The 16,811-nt window shown below is 53.9% G+C and overlaps 6 protein-coding genes across 6 annotated transcripts; 2 read left to right on the plus strand and 4 right to left on the minus strand.

The window, feature by feature from the left end:
* On the minus strand, positions 1–2,205 carry TRIREDRAFT_68184 (uncharacterized protein; the record flags this gene model as incomplete). The annotated part of the gene is made up of 2 exons (XM_006968599.1): positions 1–1,840; positions 1,961–2,205. 2 exons carry the CDS (start codon positions 2,203–2,205, stop codon positions 1–3), a joined length of 2,085 nt encoding a protein of 694 aa, XP_006968661.1.
* A 797-nt stretch (positions 2,206–3,002) lies between these two features.
* Positions 3,003–4,317, plus strand: TRIREDRAFT_111093 (uncharacterized protein; the record flags this gene model as incomplete). Its single annotated transcript, XM_006968543.1, has 4 exons — positions 3,003–3,044; positions 3,106–3,544; positions 3,601–3,660; positions 3,713–4,317. The coding sequence occupies 4 exons, from the start codon at positions 3,003–3,005 to the stop codon at positions 4,315–4,317; spliced, it is 1,146 nt and encodes a 381-aa protein (XP_006968605.1).
* Positions 4,318–4,451: 134 nt separating this feature from the next.
* On the minus strand, positions 4,452–5,381 carry TRIREDRAFT_111094 (carbohydrate-binding module family 13; the record flags this gene model as incomplete). Its single annotated transcript, XM_006968600.2, has 1 exon — positions 4,452–5,381. The coding sequence occupies one exon, from the start codon at positions 5,379–5,381 to the stop codon at positions 4,452–4,454; it is 930 nt and encodes a 309-aa protein (XP_006968662.1).
* A 1,519-nt stretch (positions 5,382–6,900) lies between these two features.
* Positions 6,901–7,962, minus strand: TRIREDRAFT_111095 (uncharacterized protein; the record flags this gene model as incomplete). Its single annotated transcript, XM_006968601.1, has 1 exon — positions 6,901–7,962. The coding sequence occupies one exon, from the start codon at positions 7,960–7,962 to the stop codon at positions 6,901–6,903; it is 1,062 nt and encodes a 353-aa protein (XP_006968663.1).
* A 1,378-nt stretch (positions 7,963–9,340) lies between these two features.
* On the plus strand, positions 9,341–11,990 carry TRIREDRAFT_123631 (saccharopine dehydrogenase). Its single transcript, XM_006968544.1, has 13 exons — positions 9,341–9,408; positions 9,527–9,594; positions 9,711–9,988; positions 10,057–10,196; positions 10,252–10,263; positions 10,388–10,467; positions 10,533–10,571; positions 10,624–10,712; positions 10,772–11,003; positions 11,139–11,248; positions 11,390–11,531; positions 11,652–11,754; positions 11,888–11,990. The coding sequence occupies exons 1-13, from the start codon at positions 9,383–9,385 to the stop codon at positions 11,925–11,927; spliced, it is 1,359 nt and encodes a 452-aa protein (XP_006968606.1). The 5' UTR covers positions 9,341–9,382; the 3' UTR covers positions 11,928–11,990.
* A 689-nt stretch (positions 11,991–12,679) lies between these two features.
* On the minus strand, positions 12,680–15,305 carry TRIREDRAFT_81389 (uncharacterized protein; the record flags this gene model as incomplete). The annotated part of the gene is made up of 6 exons (XM_006968602.1): positions 12,680–13,843; positions 13,916–14,408; positions 14,465–14,514; positions 14,573–14,621; positions 14,797–15,028; positions 15,119–15,305. The coding sequence occupies 6 exons, from the start codon at positions 15,303–15,305 to the stop codon at positions 12,737–12,739; spliced, it is 2,118 nt and encodes a 705-aa protein (XP_006968664.1). The 3' UTR covers positions 12,680–12,736.
* Positions 15,306–16,811: the final 1,506 nt, after the last annotated feature.

Below are 16,811 nucleotides of genomic sequence, written 5' to 3' on the forward strand. Positions count from 1 at the left end.
TCACCGCCGCCCCTTCTTACTCTTCTTATCCCGCGGCTGATCCTCCTCATCCCCCCCAACCGCCATCTTCCTCTTCTTCCTGCCCTCATCCAACAACTTCTTCATGCCCTCCGTGGCCTTGAACTTGGGATTCGAAGGATCAATCGCAAACTCGTGACTGTCAAACACGGCCTTGAACCGCTCATCCTTGACGTCAATCTCGAAATCCTCCTGCAGGCCCGCCGGCGCATCACCGGCCCCCTTGCCCTTCTTCTTCTTCTGGTACTTGGCCTTCTTGCCCTTTTGCTTCTCGGCGCGCAGAATCTCGTTCATGTCAAAGTGGTCGAGGTGCTCCGCCTGGTTGCTGTCGTTCTTGTCCTCGGCCATGACCTTGGCCAGGTGGGCTTTTTCCTGGGCGTCGAGGGCCGCTGCGGCTTCGCGGGCCTCGCGCTTCTTGCGGCGCTCTTCCTTGCGGATGGAGGATTTCGTTGCGGGGGCGGGGTCTGCGGTTGTGAAGAAGGGGTCGTTGAAGCCGAGGTCCTCGCCGTCCTCGTCATCACCACCACCACCGTGAACGACGTGGACGTCGTCGTCGTCGTCGTCGCTGTCGTCCTTACCACCGTTGAGGGCCTCGCGTTTGGCCTTGGCAGCTTGACGCTTCTTTTCTTTGCGCTCGCGCTCTTTGCGGGCGTATTTCTCGATGGTCGTCTCTTCTCGGTCCTCCTTCTTGGCTTTTTCGCCTGATAGGGCTGGGGTGAAGGTGACTTCCATCTCGCCCACGGGGGCATCCTTGGATTTCTTGGTGGCCTCTGGTTCGGCCGCGAGACCGAGGGCTTCGCGCATCTTTCTCCGGGCCAGTTCCTTCTTGCTCAGCTTGGGTTCGCCATCGGCAGCTGCGTCACCGGCATCGGCATCGTCCTCTTCGTCTTCGTCGCTCTCGCTGTCCCCGGCCAGGTAGGCTTTCAGATCCTGCTCGTCGATTTCTGCCCTGCTGCCCTTGAAAGCTCGCTTGATGGATTCTTTCCGGTTGATCTCTTCGGGGTGCATGTCCCAGGTGAGCTTCACCTTTGAGCTTTGCAGCGCGTTGGTGACAAACTCGATGGGCTTGTATGACTCGGGGACCTTGTCGCATTGGTCTCTGGGCTCGTCGTCAAAGGTGACGTCGTCCGGAACGAACCGCAGATCGATAAAGTTGGACGAGGCCTGGTACTCTGTTCCGTCTGTCGCTTCGTAGATGGCCTGCGCAGTGCTCTTACTGGAGCAGGTCATAACGGCATAGTAGTACCGTAATCTGTCGAGCTGATATGCCCTCAGGGCGTCGCTGTCGAAATCTTGGTCGTCGCCCTCCTGGATCAGCTTCTTCTTGATGGCGGCCTCTTCGGCTTCGCTGTCAGATACACTCTCGTCGTCGTCGGATTCCTCGTCCTTCTTGCCCCTCTTAAACAGCTGTCTGGGTGGGCCCTCCAGCTCTTCCTGCTGCATGCGCTCCTTTCCGAACTCGCTTGGGTATATGGCCACGTTGAGGACTTTGCCGCCGTCGTTGGCGGGGATGAAGCTGGAGAAGAGGGCCATCAGGTCGGTGGACTTGACGTGGTCCCAGTCGAGGTTGACGACGGCTATCCGAGTTGTGACTTCTCCGGTCTTGATCTCCTCCTGTTCAAGCCGCTGCATGTCGCCGCCGGTGGCGAGATCCAGCACTGATTCTTCGGAGTCTGAGTCCGAGTCTGAGTCTTCGGAAGAGGAGAAGCCTCCCTCTCGGGCGGGATCATACTTCCGAGACCGTGAAGCAGCGCGTAGCTCTCTCTCGACGACCTTGTCGTCTTCGACCTCGATATCCTCCTCCTCTTCCTCGTCTTCTTCACTCTCATCTTCCTCGTCCTCTTTGTCCTCTTCCCCGGCCTTCTTGCCCTTTACTGGCTTGTCGGCCTCGTCCTCGTCGGAATCGGCTTCCTTGTCCTCGTCCTCGTCATCGAGCTGGTACAGCCTCTGCAGGGCCTTCTTTTTGGAGTCTGACTTGATCTTCCGTCCATACTTGTCTACCTTGGCCGTGGCGGTAAAGTCATCGTCCTTGAGAATGCCCGCGAATCGCTTGTCGACGGTCGTCTTGGTGTGCTTCCTCGACGGCAGCCGGAATCGAGGATCGGTCTGGAAGCTGGCGAACCGCTCGTCGGAGATGGGCGCCGGAGCTGCGCCGCCAGTCTTCTTCTTTCCTTTCCGCTTGTCCATGTCGAGGGTCTGGGGATTATAGGTCGAGGTATGAAAGAGACGGGGTGAGGCGCGCAATTCCGGTTCGAAGCCTGTGATTGATGATGGTCGCAACTTTTTCTTTGGGATCTGGACGGAAACTTTTTGGCAGGGATGCTGCTATCGGCTTATCGCTGGCCAATGACAGCGCTCAATTTGGTACTGCTTTTGGTGTAAATTTAATATGGGTCGACGGACTCGAGCAGAAAGGTACAAGTGCACTTGTACTCCGTCTAATAAGAGCCCCAATAACGCGCATCACTTACAGCATCAACGTTGGACGACTGGAAGCAGTTCTTCTGACTCTTGGATAGAGACGAATATCATTCTTGATATTTTGGTGCCTCTTTGGTCAGGTAGATGGAGCTACTCGACTTTCGACAGAGGACTCGCTATCTCATACAAGGCAACATAGACTAACGCATGACACACAAGGTCGAGATCAAGTCGAGATTGCGGAATTCCGCAGATGAGGCATCATTGATTGGTCAAAGGAGACCGTTTGAGCATTTAGTATGACAGGGAAGAGTTCTCACTCATCGAACTCGAGGTATCGTGAACAGTTCGTCCATGTTCATCAGGCAAAATTCACGATGACAAAACACTGCCATTCGCGGGCTATCCCCCCTCTTACAATGTAATCTCCAAGGCCATAAGCCATGTGTCTCTCTGTCTTTTGATCTGAAAATCGAATATAAATAACAAAGAGCTTCCTATCGCTTTTCACGAGATCGTCATGCTCGGCATTAACACGCTAAACTCAGGCTTCATCACTCACAATGGGATTCGCCACGCATGACACTTCTTCCCAGAGACTCTTGGTTAGTCCCTGAAGCAAAATGATGACATTTTTAACCCAATTTCGACTAAATTACTGTACAGATCACTGGAGTCACGGGCTTCATTGGCTTCAAAACCTTGCTCGTCGCTCTCGAAAGGGGATACGCTGTTCGCGCCGTCGTCCGACATGACCGACACATCTCAGAGCTTGCGGCTAAGAGTCAACTCATTTCCGAGGCACATGAGCAAGAGACTCTGGACTTTGCCGTCATTCCTGACTTTCTGGCCTGTGACAAGTGGCCCGGAGTTCTAGAGGGAATCACGAGCATCATCCATATCGCATCCCCGTTGGCGCGCGAGGTAGGCGCTCTCTTGTTCCCATCGCTTGACCATACATACATCTTTACATGGCTCACACAGCACAATCAGAGTGAAGACTATGAGCAAGACATTGTAAAGCCTGCCATCTCCATGGTAAACACTGTCCTCGAAGCAGCTGCCAGAGTCCCTTCTATTCGGAGGGTCGTCATCACCTCTTCTTGTATGTTCTTCACAAGCGCCATCACTACCTGACATATGTTAATGATGGATAAAAAGGCGTCACATTGATCCCTTTTGAGTGGAACTTTACCCCCGACAGCGAGAGACTATACACTGGTAAGAACTTGCTTGTGTCTCTATAACATCAGCCACTGACAGTTGGCAATAGTGTCGGATATCAACTCCCACCCCAAGAAGCCCTACGGCAGCGCAATGGAAGCCTACTGGGCTTCAAAAGCCTACGCAAGACTTGCGACACGATCCTTTGTCGAAGCCAAGCAGCCACAGTTTGACTATGTCCACCTGCTTCCCTCTGTCGTATTCGGCCCTGACGACCGTATCCCCCCAGATGGCGCTGCTGAAGAACTCTTAAAGGACAGCCGGGCTGCAGTCATTGCTCCGGCACTCGACGGCTCGACAAACTCCCCGTTTCCGTTTGTCGGCGTGCCTGTCCACGTTGCCGACGTGGCTCGCGCCCATGTCGATGCAGTAGACAGCACACGAATCCCAGGAAACAGCGAGTACATTACCAGCTCCGACACGCCTGAAGGCATTGTCTGGGACAGAGATGCGGCAGCTGTGGCCAGAAAATACTTTCCGGAAGAGGTCGAAAGCAAGGTGCTACCGCTTCAAGGGACATTGCCGTGTATCAAGTTTCGACTGGACGGCGCCAGCACTGAGAAGGCGTTTGGGTGGAAGTTTACGAGCTTTGAGCAGACGATGAGGGAGCTGCTTGAACAGTATCTGAGGCTCAAACGCAATGCCACAGCATAGGGACTGCCATCATGATAAGATTGAGTCAACCTTTGACGATAGACAGGATATACATAGATTTTTAACGTTACATGATTCAATAACTCCTAGAATATAGTAACGAGCGAGCCAATTCGATTCAGCATCACCAATCATTAAAATCCCACCTCCGTGATGGGCTTGATAGGCTGCAAAGTCCACATCATTGCAGGAGAAACCTGGGGATCCTTCAGCGACAACCCTCCGCCAGAGACATCGGCCGACAAGACCAGCGGCCCAGAATACGAATTCGACAGCTTCCAAGTCCCATTACCATTCCTCACAACGCTCCACTGCTGTCCCGAGTAGTTTCCAGCAGTGGCCAAATGCGGCTTCGTCTTGTCATTGCCATACACGTCCAAGCACTTGCCCGCTCCAAGCCACATGTTGCAAAGATTGTAGGCTCCGGGCTGGGTTCTAGATGGGCGAAGCTGCCAGTGCTGGCCGCTGAAATTGCCTTCTGCGGCCATCTGCACCTGTCCATCTTGTTGCTGGTTGCCGTCGTTGACAACGTCAATGGCCATTCCAGGCTTCGCCGGGTTGGTAATTCGGTACCACGATCTACTGTCTAAGCCAGCTGGGTTCGACTGTGTGGTAGGTTGTACCCCTGGTGGTACTTGGACTGGAGCCGGCGCCCCCTTGGGCGGCAGGGGCTTGGTGATTCGTATGCCGATATAAGGTTGGAAGTTGTTGGGCAGCGGCACAGAGCCAAGCGGCGTCTTGAGCTTGCGGTGGTACGTGAGGATGCCAGCCTTGACCCCTAGTCCGTTGATGTCTCGCTCTCCAGAACCCCCATTCTGTACGAGGCTTCTGAGATACTGCGTTGCTTCTCTGACAACGTCGTCGGAGACGGTAGCGAGACTTTGGTTGAACTTTTGGACTTGGGCATCGACTTGGCTGGACACCCAACCGGCGACGGTGCCGGTGGGAATGGATATGACGAGCTCGGCTACATCGGCCTCGTTGATGAGATCACCGTAGACGATGGTCCAGTCGCCCTCTGCATTGATCCTCCGGCGCTCGTTACGATCGGTGACTTCAGTCATTATGGAGTAGTGAGTGGATCAGGTATCATTAGAAATCTCAAGCCTCTGATTTGCGTGGCAAAGCAAAAGACGAGGTTTACGGGACGGCACTTGGCCTTTCTTATAGAAAGGGGAGATACATACTGTCTATCGGATCTAATGAAGAGCTGAAACCGCACCGCATACCCTTCCTCTGAGCTGAGCAGCTGTCTCTGGAATTGTAGCTCAATTGACTTCTCATTGGCTATGACGCCCAACCTAGTCTTCTGAATACCAGAAAGGCTGCAATGAAGCAGCGGAGTAGAAGCTGAAATAACCTTATTATTTACATACCTAACGCTAGGGGCGTGTGGCTTGCAGTATAGAAAACTATAAAGCAATACGAATGGCAAACACTCATGCGGGGGAGTGAGCGTGGCTCGTGATTTGCTCCAAGGAAATATATGCCATCTTCAGCTGAGGAAAACAGTAACGAATCTGATGATGTGGCTTGAAGAGACTCTCGAGGAGTGCAGTAGCTTGCAGCTTAGCGGCAGCAGCCGGATCTGCAAAGAGGCTGGCTGGCCTTCATGACAAGGGACTGATATCATGTTCAAATAAGCTACACATCAGCACGGGAACGGACCTTGGCGAGTGAAGCTTGATGCTCTTAGCCGTCGCCCTGCTTGTTGCTTCCGCCTGTCTCTCAGCTGAGCTTCACTCGCAACTCTATGCCTCTTTTAGTCACAGAAAGACACCCCTTTGAATAGCCCATATGAGTCAATGGCTACCACCCATACTCGTAAATTCCCAGCCGTTATACACAAGAGTTTGCAAGCCACCATTCCAGGCCGTCGAGCAACGCCGCTAGGCAATACCATTACATTTCCTGCCCGGACACTTTTCCTTGCGGTCCTGCTTCAGCTGACTAGCTGTAGCTGCAGCTGATTCAAATTGCCGGCTTGGATTGCTTCAAGCGAAAAACTCAGTCACAAACGGTTTTCCCAGCAAAGGATTTCACTTGAACTTACATTGACTTTATGTGCGCCGAACAACCGAACTAAATAACCCCAAAGCTATGCAGTTTATCGCCCGCTCGTTGGCTTCTCACGGGGACATTCCCCGACTCGAGCCGCACTCTTCCCGGAACGAATCTTCGCATGTTGCCTCTCCCTGAGACGTAGCACTAGAGACTATGAAGGACAACAATAATCCCAGCTCTTCCGCTTCGTCCGGGGGTTCATGTTAGCAACTGAGTGTGAATTACAATCTCCTCTTCCTGACTGCAATGTGAACGGTGGAAACTGATTGTCTTATCTGAAAACAATCCATGTACGCTGTTGACGATGAATATGTACACTCTCGGTGCCCCCTTTTACACATGTATATATTCGGTCTCGGGTCCATCCTAAAGCTGACACCACCATGGCAGATTGAGCGGAAATGCTTCATTCAGCCGCCCTAGGTATGCTAGATCAACACACTACATGAGCCTTGTTGAACATGTCCCGCCTTGTGCTCCAAAGCCAGCGGTATTATTCGGCATAGGACGCATGGGAACTTAGCAAGCCGAACCCCTCGATGTTGTGTTTACCGCAACCAACTGTCCCCCTATAACAACATTCCCATTCACCGGCGTCTCCATTCCACCTGCAGTGACAACATAGAGAATATTCTTGTCGTGCGGCCCACGACCAAAAGCACAAGACGTCGGCTCCGCAATCGCAGTAGAATTGAGATTGCCAGCAACGACAACCTGGCGCTTCCCATCCGCGGAAATCATCTCAATGGTGTTTTCGCCTCCCGTAACCACAAAGGCGTTCCCGTCACAGTCAAAGGTAAAGTCATCGTATTCGTGAAGCGGCCCGTGGTTATGGGCAAGCGTCGTGACGGGCCCTGCTGGCGTTCCGTCCCGGTTGATGGGCATCTTGTTGAAGGTGCCGTTTCCAAAGTTTGTAAAGTAGACGAAGCCATCGCGGACATGGAGACCGTCGACTCCTGACGCGGAAAAGGGCGTCGCTGGGTAGAGCTGGGTGTAAGTGTTGTTGATGGCGACCTCGTAATGTCCCGTCTTGATGTCCAGCCTCCAGATGACGCCGCCGTTGACGTCGCCGACAAGGAGCGTTTGGTCTTGCTCCGAGAGAACTGAAATGCCATTGAGGAACTGTGCGGCCTCAACATGCGCAATCTTCTTCACTGCAGGCGGCGATGCAAGTAGTCCCACTTGGCCGTGCGTTGAAGAGATGTCGACACCGCGCAAGTCGACGCTCCAAACGATCCATGTCCCAGCACTGGGGACGTCACTTGTGAAGGAAGTATTGCCTGTGATGACGGCGAATACGTCTGGCTGATACTCTGCGATGCCAGCAAGGCCAAGAGACTCTGTGAAGTCGTGCACAAAGACGGGTTTCTTGGGTCCCGAAGCTGAAGGGTCGAAGAGGGTGAGCTGTGAGGTGCTGAGATCCGAGATGAGAATCTGGCCGTTGCTTCGGACGGCCAGGTTCTCAATGTAGGAAGGGTTGGGGAATTCGAACAGAGTGCTGACGGGTCTAAGTGGTGGTGCTGACGGTCCGGCAAGGGAGACGCCACAGAGGGCGAACAATGTAAGGGATCGGAAAGCCATGTTCAAGGCGTGAATGAGCGATATGGAGGTTTGAAGATGACTATTGATCAAATTGCTTGCTTTTCTGCTGCTCTGTTCTTTTGACACGAAATACTCCCTGAGCATCACTTACACTTATACTCTATTACACCCATGCGCTTGGGGTACGTTGAATCTACCCCGAGCCGAAAGATGGAGCAGATTGGGGTCGATACATGCTGACAACGTCTGAGTTGCAAGGATAATTTCGGCGATAATGATGCTGTCCTTGCAAACATCGCCGCACAACGTCGTTTCTTCGGCTGCTGATCTGTGACGGGGGGCTACTCAAAGGCATGGCCGGCGATTGTGACGCTGAGTTCACGGACTTAGCGGGGACAAGTTTGAGGAATCGGAAACAAGGCTGACAGTCAAGGTCAGTGATTGTACGGAGGACTATCTGAAAGGAGTGACCATGTCTGCAATGCCATGCCTTGGGAATGGACTGCGGTGTCGATAGTCAGGCACCTTTCAACAGGTAGGTAGTCAAGACACTTCCTGATCCCCCAGATAGTACACTAAGCCACGGATACCCAACATGGCCAATATCCTACTCGAATAAGAAAGCAACTGGTCATACACAAGTGGACGAAAGAGCCATGACAGACTGCTTCATCGATAGTATAACATGATCTCCATCCAAGCCAATATTTGAGGCCAATTCAATAGTTTCTCTACGTCACTGGAAAAGACTGCCTCTAAACGTCGTGTCACCAGCCAACCTCCCGAGGAAGCCACGAAAGGACGATTGCCAGCACAATTCAATTATGAAGGTGAATGCTTCATATTGGAATAAAGATTCCACTCTTTGAGCCAGATTCATTCCAGATGATAGCGTATAACACAGTTTAGTTAGGACAAATATCATTAACAAACTGTGTGCGTGCTGAGACAGCAGCTTGGTCATCTATGTCACCTCCGTTCATGCTCATATTCTCCGACATCGAATGCATATTCCTCCTTCAACATGTACTGCACCTGCAAAAGATGAATCATCCGGCGAGTTATTGTACCATCGACGTCAAATTTCACCCTGATGTCCCTCTGCATGCCGTCAAACCGTGATTCCTGCACCTTGTTCTATCCACTCCAGGGTAGCCTCTGCCTCCCACCTACATGTACCGAGTGAAAAACGCGCTCCGACTCCGGCGCTGCCCCTCCATTTGACGTGCTCGCCGGTGACTCCAGTAATAATTGGGCTATTACTGTATAGAACTGCATGCAGCAGCATTGAACTCTTAGCTTGACAGACGCCACCAACCAACCAACCAACCGCATCAAGTCATATAACAAAACAGAGGGCTCCATCAAACTTTTTTTCCCCTTCTAAACCTTCACCATAGCTCGCCAGCAGATACAGCAACAATTCCCATACGCCAATTGACCTCTGACAGCTGCAAACATGGCTCCCCAACGTGCTCTGATGCTGTAAGTGCGACTCCCGGAAAGAAATACAATCAAAGAAAAGAGAAGAAAAGAAAAGAGGCGAAAAATGCCACCACCAGCTGCTGCCCCTCCCCCACTAACATATCCGGCTTCACGATAGCGGCTCCGGCTTCGTTACCAAGCCCACGCTCGACATTCTCAACGATGCCGGCGTTGAGGTTTCCGTTGGTGAGCACTGAAACAATCCCTGAAGAAGAGAGCCTTGAGCCTCTTCGAATATCATCTCCTCCTCCTCCTCAACCTCGAACCACCACCCCCCAAGCTAACAAACAAACCCCTTCCAGCCTGCCGAACCCTCGAAAGCGCAAAGAAGCTCTCTGCCGGCGTCAAGCTGGCCACGCCCATCTCCCTCGACGTCAACGACGACAAGGCCCTCGATGCCGCCGTTGCCCAGCACGACGTCGTCATCAGCCTCATCCCCTACACCTACCACGCCGCCGTCATCAAGTCCGCCATCCGCAACAAGAAGAATGTCGTCACCACCAGCTACGTCTCGCCCGCCATGATGGAGCTCGACCAGCAGGCCAAGGACGCCGGCATTACCGTCATGAACGAGATTGGTGTAAGTGGGAAGCCGACGCTGCTGCTATGCCCGTGTTCTGGGGACGATAACTGAGCGCATTTGTATAGCTTGATCCCGGTATCGACCACCTCAGTGCCGTCGAGACCATCTCCAACGTCCACGCTGCCGGAGGCAAGATTCTTTCCTTCAAGTCATTCTGCGGTGGACTGCCGGCGCCCGAGAACTCGGACAACCCTCTTGGCTACAAGTAAGCGAGACAACATCCTCAACTGCCGGCAATTGCTAACATTGTCTGCGTTCAGGTTCTCCTGGTCGTAAGTAGCCCGCAAGTCCATGTTCCGATGCAAGCGGGCGGCTCGTCAAGAGTTCGCATGCCGCTCACTTTTCGACATTGAGAGCGTGGTATTGCTGGAGCTCCATCTAACATCTGAAAAACAGATCCCGAGGCGTTCTCCTTGCCCTGCGAAACGCTGCCACCTTCTACGAGGACGGAAAGCTGGTCAACGTTGCCGGCCCTGGTAAGTAAATCAATGGACATGGCATGTCGATATATACAAACTAGACACCCTAACACATCTCATAGACCTGATGGCCACCGCCAAGCCTTACCACATCTACCCCGGTAAGCACATCCCAATATCAGGATTTCTATCAACCCCTCTGACCATTCCCAGGCTACGCCTTTGTCGCATACCCCAACCGCGACTCCAGCGTCTACAAGGAGCGCTACAACATCCCCGAGGCCCATACCATCATCCGCGGAGTAAGCAGAAGAGTTACAATCCACACAAGCAAACATTGAGAGACTAACGCATCGTACAGACCCTGCGCTACGCCGGATTCCCCGAGTTCATCAAGGTCCTCGTCGACACCGGCTTCCTCAACGACGAGGAGCAGGACTACTTCAAGCAGCCCATCCCCTGGAAGGAGGCCACCCAGAAGCTGCTCAACGCCCCTTCATCCAGCGAGGCCGACCTCGTCGCCGCCGTCTCGTCCAAGGCCACCTTTAAGGATGACGAGGAGAAGGCTCGTCTGATCGATGGTCTCAAGTGGAGTATGTCACACACCCCCCCCCCCCCCCCCCCCCCCCTTTTTTTTTTTTCCTCTCACCCAAACTTGATTGCCTACATCTTCGCTATTCCGTATCGTCCATGTTCATGGAAGCAAGAACGCTAATCTCGTCTGACAGTCGGCATCTTCTCCGACGCCACCATCACCCCCCGCGGCAACCCCCTCGACACCCTCTGCGCCACTCTCGAGGAGAAGATGCAGTACGAGGAGGGCGAGCGCGACTTTGTCGTAAGTGCTCTCTACCTTTCCCCTCCAACGCCCTCCCCAACACTTTCATTCACACAAACACACCCTTTTATACGCACCATAACATACCCACCCCAATGTATCAGAATCAAGCCAGCTGACCTTTATCCCCCCCTCCTGCAGATGCTCCAGCACAAGTTCGAAATCGAAAACAAGGACGGCTCCCGCGAGACGCGCACCTCCACCCTCGCCGAGTACGGCGCCCCCGTCGGCTCGGGCGGATACTCTGCCATGGCCCGCCTGGTCGGTGTGCCCGCCGGTGTTGGTAAGTCCAGCGAATCCCACGAGATCCCCTCTCAAGCCCATCCAACGTGACATGAATGGAGGAGTAAATGTTTGGAAAGAAGGAAGATGTGCTCACTGTTTTGTGTGTTCCGTACAATAGCCACCAAGCAGATCCTCGACGGAACCCTCTCCGAAAAGGGCGTCATCGCCCCAATGAGCCCCAAGATCAACGATCCTCTGATCAAGGAGCTTGCCAAGTACGGGTAAGTCTTACAAAGCCCCCCCCCTTTTCTCCATTCCCCTTTATTCTCTCTACCCTTTCTCCTTTCGTCCTTTGGGAGGTAAAGGAAGACAGAAAGAAAGAAAAAAAAAACTGATAGATATATGTCCGTATAGCATCGCTTTCAAGGAAAAGGTCATCAAGCACAGCGCTTAAATCTAGAAATAGAAGCGTAAAAAATAAAGCAGTTGAGTGAATAAATACTATTGAACTCGGGAAGGGCAACCGTTGTTGCACCATTGTTGGACATTAGAGTGATATGCCTTGAAAAGCCTCAGTAGCTTTACCGCGTGAAATACTGAAACCCTCGGTCTCCTTAACGGACAAGAGTCGTTCATCACCGACATGTCACGCCAAGCAGCAGCACTCAAAGACACTCATGAACAATTTGATCCAATTTGCACTAGTATCATCTAGCATCTAATAGTAAATCTAACGGAAACCTCACGGACAAAAGCCGTAACCAGAAGAAACAACCTCATCTAGTACTCTCCAATGCGAAGGTTGGGAGCCCACATCAAGCTAGTCAAATCTAGCCAGATTCCATCCGCATGTTATTTGCAGACACATTGTTGTTCGCCTATTCATCTCCAACTTCTAAGGTAGCGTTGTCATTACCACTCTAGGGGGTCATGCAGGTTTCTTCCCAATGGTATATCCATCTCAAATGCGTCCAAGAAAAGAAAAAGAGGGCAGCTTGGCCCTTTGTCAAGGGGCTGAGAAGAGAAAGAAGGAAGTAAAGAAAGAAAGAAAGGGTAGAAATATAAACAAGGAAGAAGTGAAGAAAGACAGACGTCATCAAATCGTACAACCTCGTCTGAAGGAGAGTGTAGAATGCAAAGAAAGAAAAACGCCCATCGCTTGATGATTGTATATATATACATGTGTCGTGAGATATGTGCTGAGAAAATTGCGATAAAGAGATGGGAGGAAGAGGAAAGGATTGTCTTCCTCAAGAAGCAAGTCTATCCGTCTTTCAACAGGGAACCGACATCCTGCAGCTGCATCGATGGGGCCATAGGAGGCCCTCCCCTGTCGATACGACCCCAGCCTGCTCCCCAGCTGGGCACTTCTTGCTGCATGTATTGTGGCCGGTATCGCGAAGAGCTCGCCGCCCCCGGGGCCAGAAAACCGTCCGTCAGGGTGACCTCGTCCGACGCGGCAGCCTCGTGAAAGCTGCTCGGGCGACGGCTGAGGGCAATCTCGTCCGTCCTAACGCTTCTCTGGGACTTTCTAAATCTTCTGCGCCAGAATCGTGACCTTTGTGAGGCCGGGTCGGAGGCATAGATCTCGGGAGACTCCATGATTCCGGGGTGAGGGGAGCGTCGGCCGTTGACAAAGGTGCTGCCATGCGCCCGCGGATAGAAGAACCCGGCTGGCCGGCCACCGCTGAAGGGGTTCCACGGTCGCAACTGGGGCGAGGGAATGTTGATGCTGCCGTTGCACCCGGCATTGTAGCTGGTACGGGCCTCTCCTGACAGCTCCTCCAGCGTCAGCCCCTTAGTCTCCGGAACCAACAGCGAGACCAGCGTGCCCAGTAACATGAAGAGGGCAAAGAGCTGCAGGAGGCGGTTGAGATGTGGCGAGCACGAAGTCCCCTTGCAGTCAGCTGGGGCGTCCTTGTTCAGTATGGGAATGCTAATGACCTGGGCAACGATGGCGCCGACCTTGCCCGCAGCTGCAGAGAGGCCGTGGCCAGTCGATCGGTATCGCGTAGGGAAGCATTCTCCGGGAATGATGAAAGTAGTCGTGTTGGGGCCGGCGTTGAACAAGAATTGCGCAATGATGTAGAGGACAAGCATGGCCGTCTCGCTCAAGGCGTCAAAGCAGAAGCCGAGAACGCAGAAGATGACAGTTAGCAAAAGGAAGCCAACGAACTGAAGGGGCTTGCGGCCGACACTGTCGATGGTGAAGACGGCGGCCCAGTAGCCAGGAATGGACCCGGCGCATGAGAGAATGATCATGCCAACGGCCTGGTTGTATAGCTTGTGGTATAACGTGCGTCCATCAGCATAGCCAATGGCACTGAGCACTATGGAGTTGTTCAGGCCCAGACCGTAGTATGCGAGATCCTATCCATCCAAGGCAGTCATGTTAGTAGACCAGCGCCCCGGTGAGGACGGAGTGGTTGGGGCATTACGAACCAAAAAGAACCATGACATGGTGGTACCAACGAGCACCTTGAAATTGCTCCATGTCCCAAAGTAGCTCATCAAGTCTGGCCATGACGCTGCGGGTACGTCGAGAGGCTGTTCGGTCGTCAGGGTCGTCGAGCGGGAGCGCTTGATGGAGTAGTCGCTCTTTGACTTGCTCGATACATAAGCCCGGATGTCGGCATCGGCCTTTTCGATGTCGTTCTGTACATCAAAGGTGTATCGGGGCGTCTCGGGAATGGTGATGCGGTAGTACAGGGCCAGGCAGGCAGGGATGGCCCCGAAGCCAACGACGATTCGCCACGAGCGATCCGCGGCCTCCCTGCATGCCAAATCGCAGGCTCCTTCCGTGGGGATGTCGATATAATGCTTCTTGAACGCCACCGTGGTGACAAGCGCGACAACGGCGGCTAAAAGCTGACCGAGGCCCTGCATGGAGAAGACGGCAGCCATCATGGCCCCACGCCAGCGTGTCGGTGCAAACCTAGACGCAGTTAGTGATTATGGCCGGAGCAGCGACATCCGGGATGGATTCCGTACTCAGAGGTAATGACTGAAGAAAGGGGGTAATCGCCCCCAATACCGATGCCCTGGAAGCTGCGTTAGACTTGTTTGATCGAACTGGAAGAAGAGGGGCGGCTTCCATACCATCAGGACACGCCAGAAGATCATCAGCCCGGCGGCACTAATCGTGGGACTCGGAGACGCAAGAGCACATCCAAACGTGCCAACCGTGATAATCATCAGCTCGACGCCGTACATGCGGCGACGACCAAGCGCACTAAAAGTCGCACAATCCGGTCAGCATAACCACGTCTCTGCGAGGAGGTAGTTCTCCCTCATGACGGCGAAGTGATAAGTGCCAGACTCACTCGGCAAGCAGACCAAAGATGAGCATTCCCAGCACAATACCGCCGCTGGTCGAGGCCTTGAGCGCTTGGTTGACGGTGTCGGGCAGAGCACCACCATTGCCTCCGTAGCCGTTGATGTGATCGTCTCCGCTGTAGAAGACGAGCCCAAGCAGGGTGGTAATGAGGTTGATGGCAAAGATGTCGTAGGAATCGAGGAAGAATCCGGCTCCGGCGACCAGCACGGCTCGAACATCTAGATTCAGTCAGGAACAAAGTTACTTCAACGCTGGGAAGCCCCCTGATAGCCAGTCGCATGTCCGGGGTTGGGAAGGGTCCAACGTACGGTAAAACCCAAAGGGAACCTTGTCAATCTCGGAAAGGGCCAGACGCCTCCTCAGGTTGGGGTCGGTGATGTGTGAATAGTCGTTGTAAAAGTTGTGGAAGGCATTGTTGCCGCCGTAGGTGTGGTGATCGCGGCGCATTGATGCTGCCGGCGGCGGCAGCATCTCGCCGTCGAGAAAGGTGGGCATCGTGGACGAGCGACTGAGCTGTGTCGAGGCGATTCGATTTGATAGATATAGCAAGGACGAGCCCTGTTTGCGGCTACGGAGAACACATGAGGGGGAGCCGGCGCCGACAGAAGAGAACTCGAGACAAGGGCGAGGTTCTCGAACTCAGTGATATGACGATGCGCTGATGTCGGTGATCTTTCGTGGTCTGGTGATGGACGTTGTCGTCGAGCCAGGCAACAGTCTGCTGCGGTTCGTACTCGGGCGCCGGTGGTTCAGGACAAAGAGACAGCTGGGGGATGCCGGCATCGACCGCACGAGCGTCGAAGAGTGTGCCGCGTTCAGGGCCGTACAGGCATCTATGTACGACCAGCGTGTGCCCTGAGCTTGGCGTAAGGCTGAAAGCGCGCAGACGGAGACTTTTGCTTTATCAAGGCGGCGAGCGAGGCGCGGATAGTATACTTCTGGTGCAATGTGTGATGCAAGCCGTCAAGGCAATGGCGAAGGCCGCGATCAAGTAGGCACCTAGGAGCCCGAGTCTGGAGGTACGAGTGCGCCGTACCTGTAAGCCATGGACCGGCCAGAAGCAGGAATCCGGCGCTAGACGGGCAATAGAAGGCCTGGCCACTGGGGACGGAGGCGCTGAGGATTTGGGAGGGTGAGACGAGGCAAAACGCAAGAGTCCTTTGTTTGCTGGAGGAGGGCGACTTGTATGTATGTACTGTACTGTACATGCGGCTGGGTGGGTGGATGGTGGATGGATGGATGGGAGCCCACACACAGCGAGCCGCCACCAGCCCCGGCGACGTGCTGCCAAGGTCGACAGCTGAACGGGCTCGTCTGGCAGGTCAGCGAGCAGCTCGTACGAGGAGCATGATCGGGTTACGTACAAGCAGCCGGGAGGAGTGGGTGAGTCGTGGAGGCCGGCGAGGCGAGTCGTGCCTTTGTCGTATTATGTATGTACTACCTTGGTAGTATCTGCCTGCCCCGGTCTGACGATCCGGGTCTGATGCTGGATAATGGTGGCTGCGCTGGATCGTGGTGTCAATCGATGAACCGGGTCAGCGTCTCAGCGATGCATACATACAGTGAAAGGCGGGCGATAGACAGCTGTTGATGGTTGTGATGATGCCTCGAGCAGCAGAGTTGCAGCCTGAAGAGAGCAGCCCGGCCGTGGTTGTAGGAATACAGTGAAACTTGAAGCGACACCCCCTCCCTCCCCTCTTTCGACAACGGGAAGAATCTACCTATCCATCCATCCTCAGCAGAAAAAGGCTGGGCTGCCCGGGCTTCCAGGCTGCCCCTGTCCAGCAGCCCCGAAGGTGGATCTGCTCGTCTACAGCAGGTACATCCAGCGCCTCCACCGCTGCACGTGCATGGCTGGCCGGTTCTCGAGGGCTTCCAGAACGCCTGAGCAGCGAACCTGAAGCCTCTGCAAGCCCTGTGGCAGCCTGTGCCTGTCGCGGCCACAGCGCTAGCGAGCGCTAAAACAGCGCTGGAACCCCCTCACGGCTTCTGTTGACGATT

This window comes from Trichoderma reesei (genome assembly GCF_000167675.1).
Source record: "Trichoderma reesei QM6a unplaced genomic scaffold TRIREscaffold_24, whole genome shotgun sequence".
Taxonomy (NCBI): Eukaryota; Fungi; Ascomycota; class Sordariomycetes; order Hypocreales; family Hypocreaceae; genus Trichoderma; species Trichoderma reesei.

Coding starts and splice junctions, on each gene's coding strand:
- TRIREDRAFT_123631 (XM_006968544.1), top strand. CDS start 9,383: ATGGCTCCCCAACGTGCTCTGATGCT. Junction 9,595..9,710: donor CGGCGTTGAGGTTTCCGTTG/GTGAGCACTGAA, acceptor AACCCCTTCCAG/CCTGCCGAACCCTCGAAAGC. Junction 11,004..11,138: donor GATCGATGGTCTCAAGTGGA/GTATGTCACACA, acceptor CTCGTCTGACAG/TCGGCATCTTCTCCGACGCC.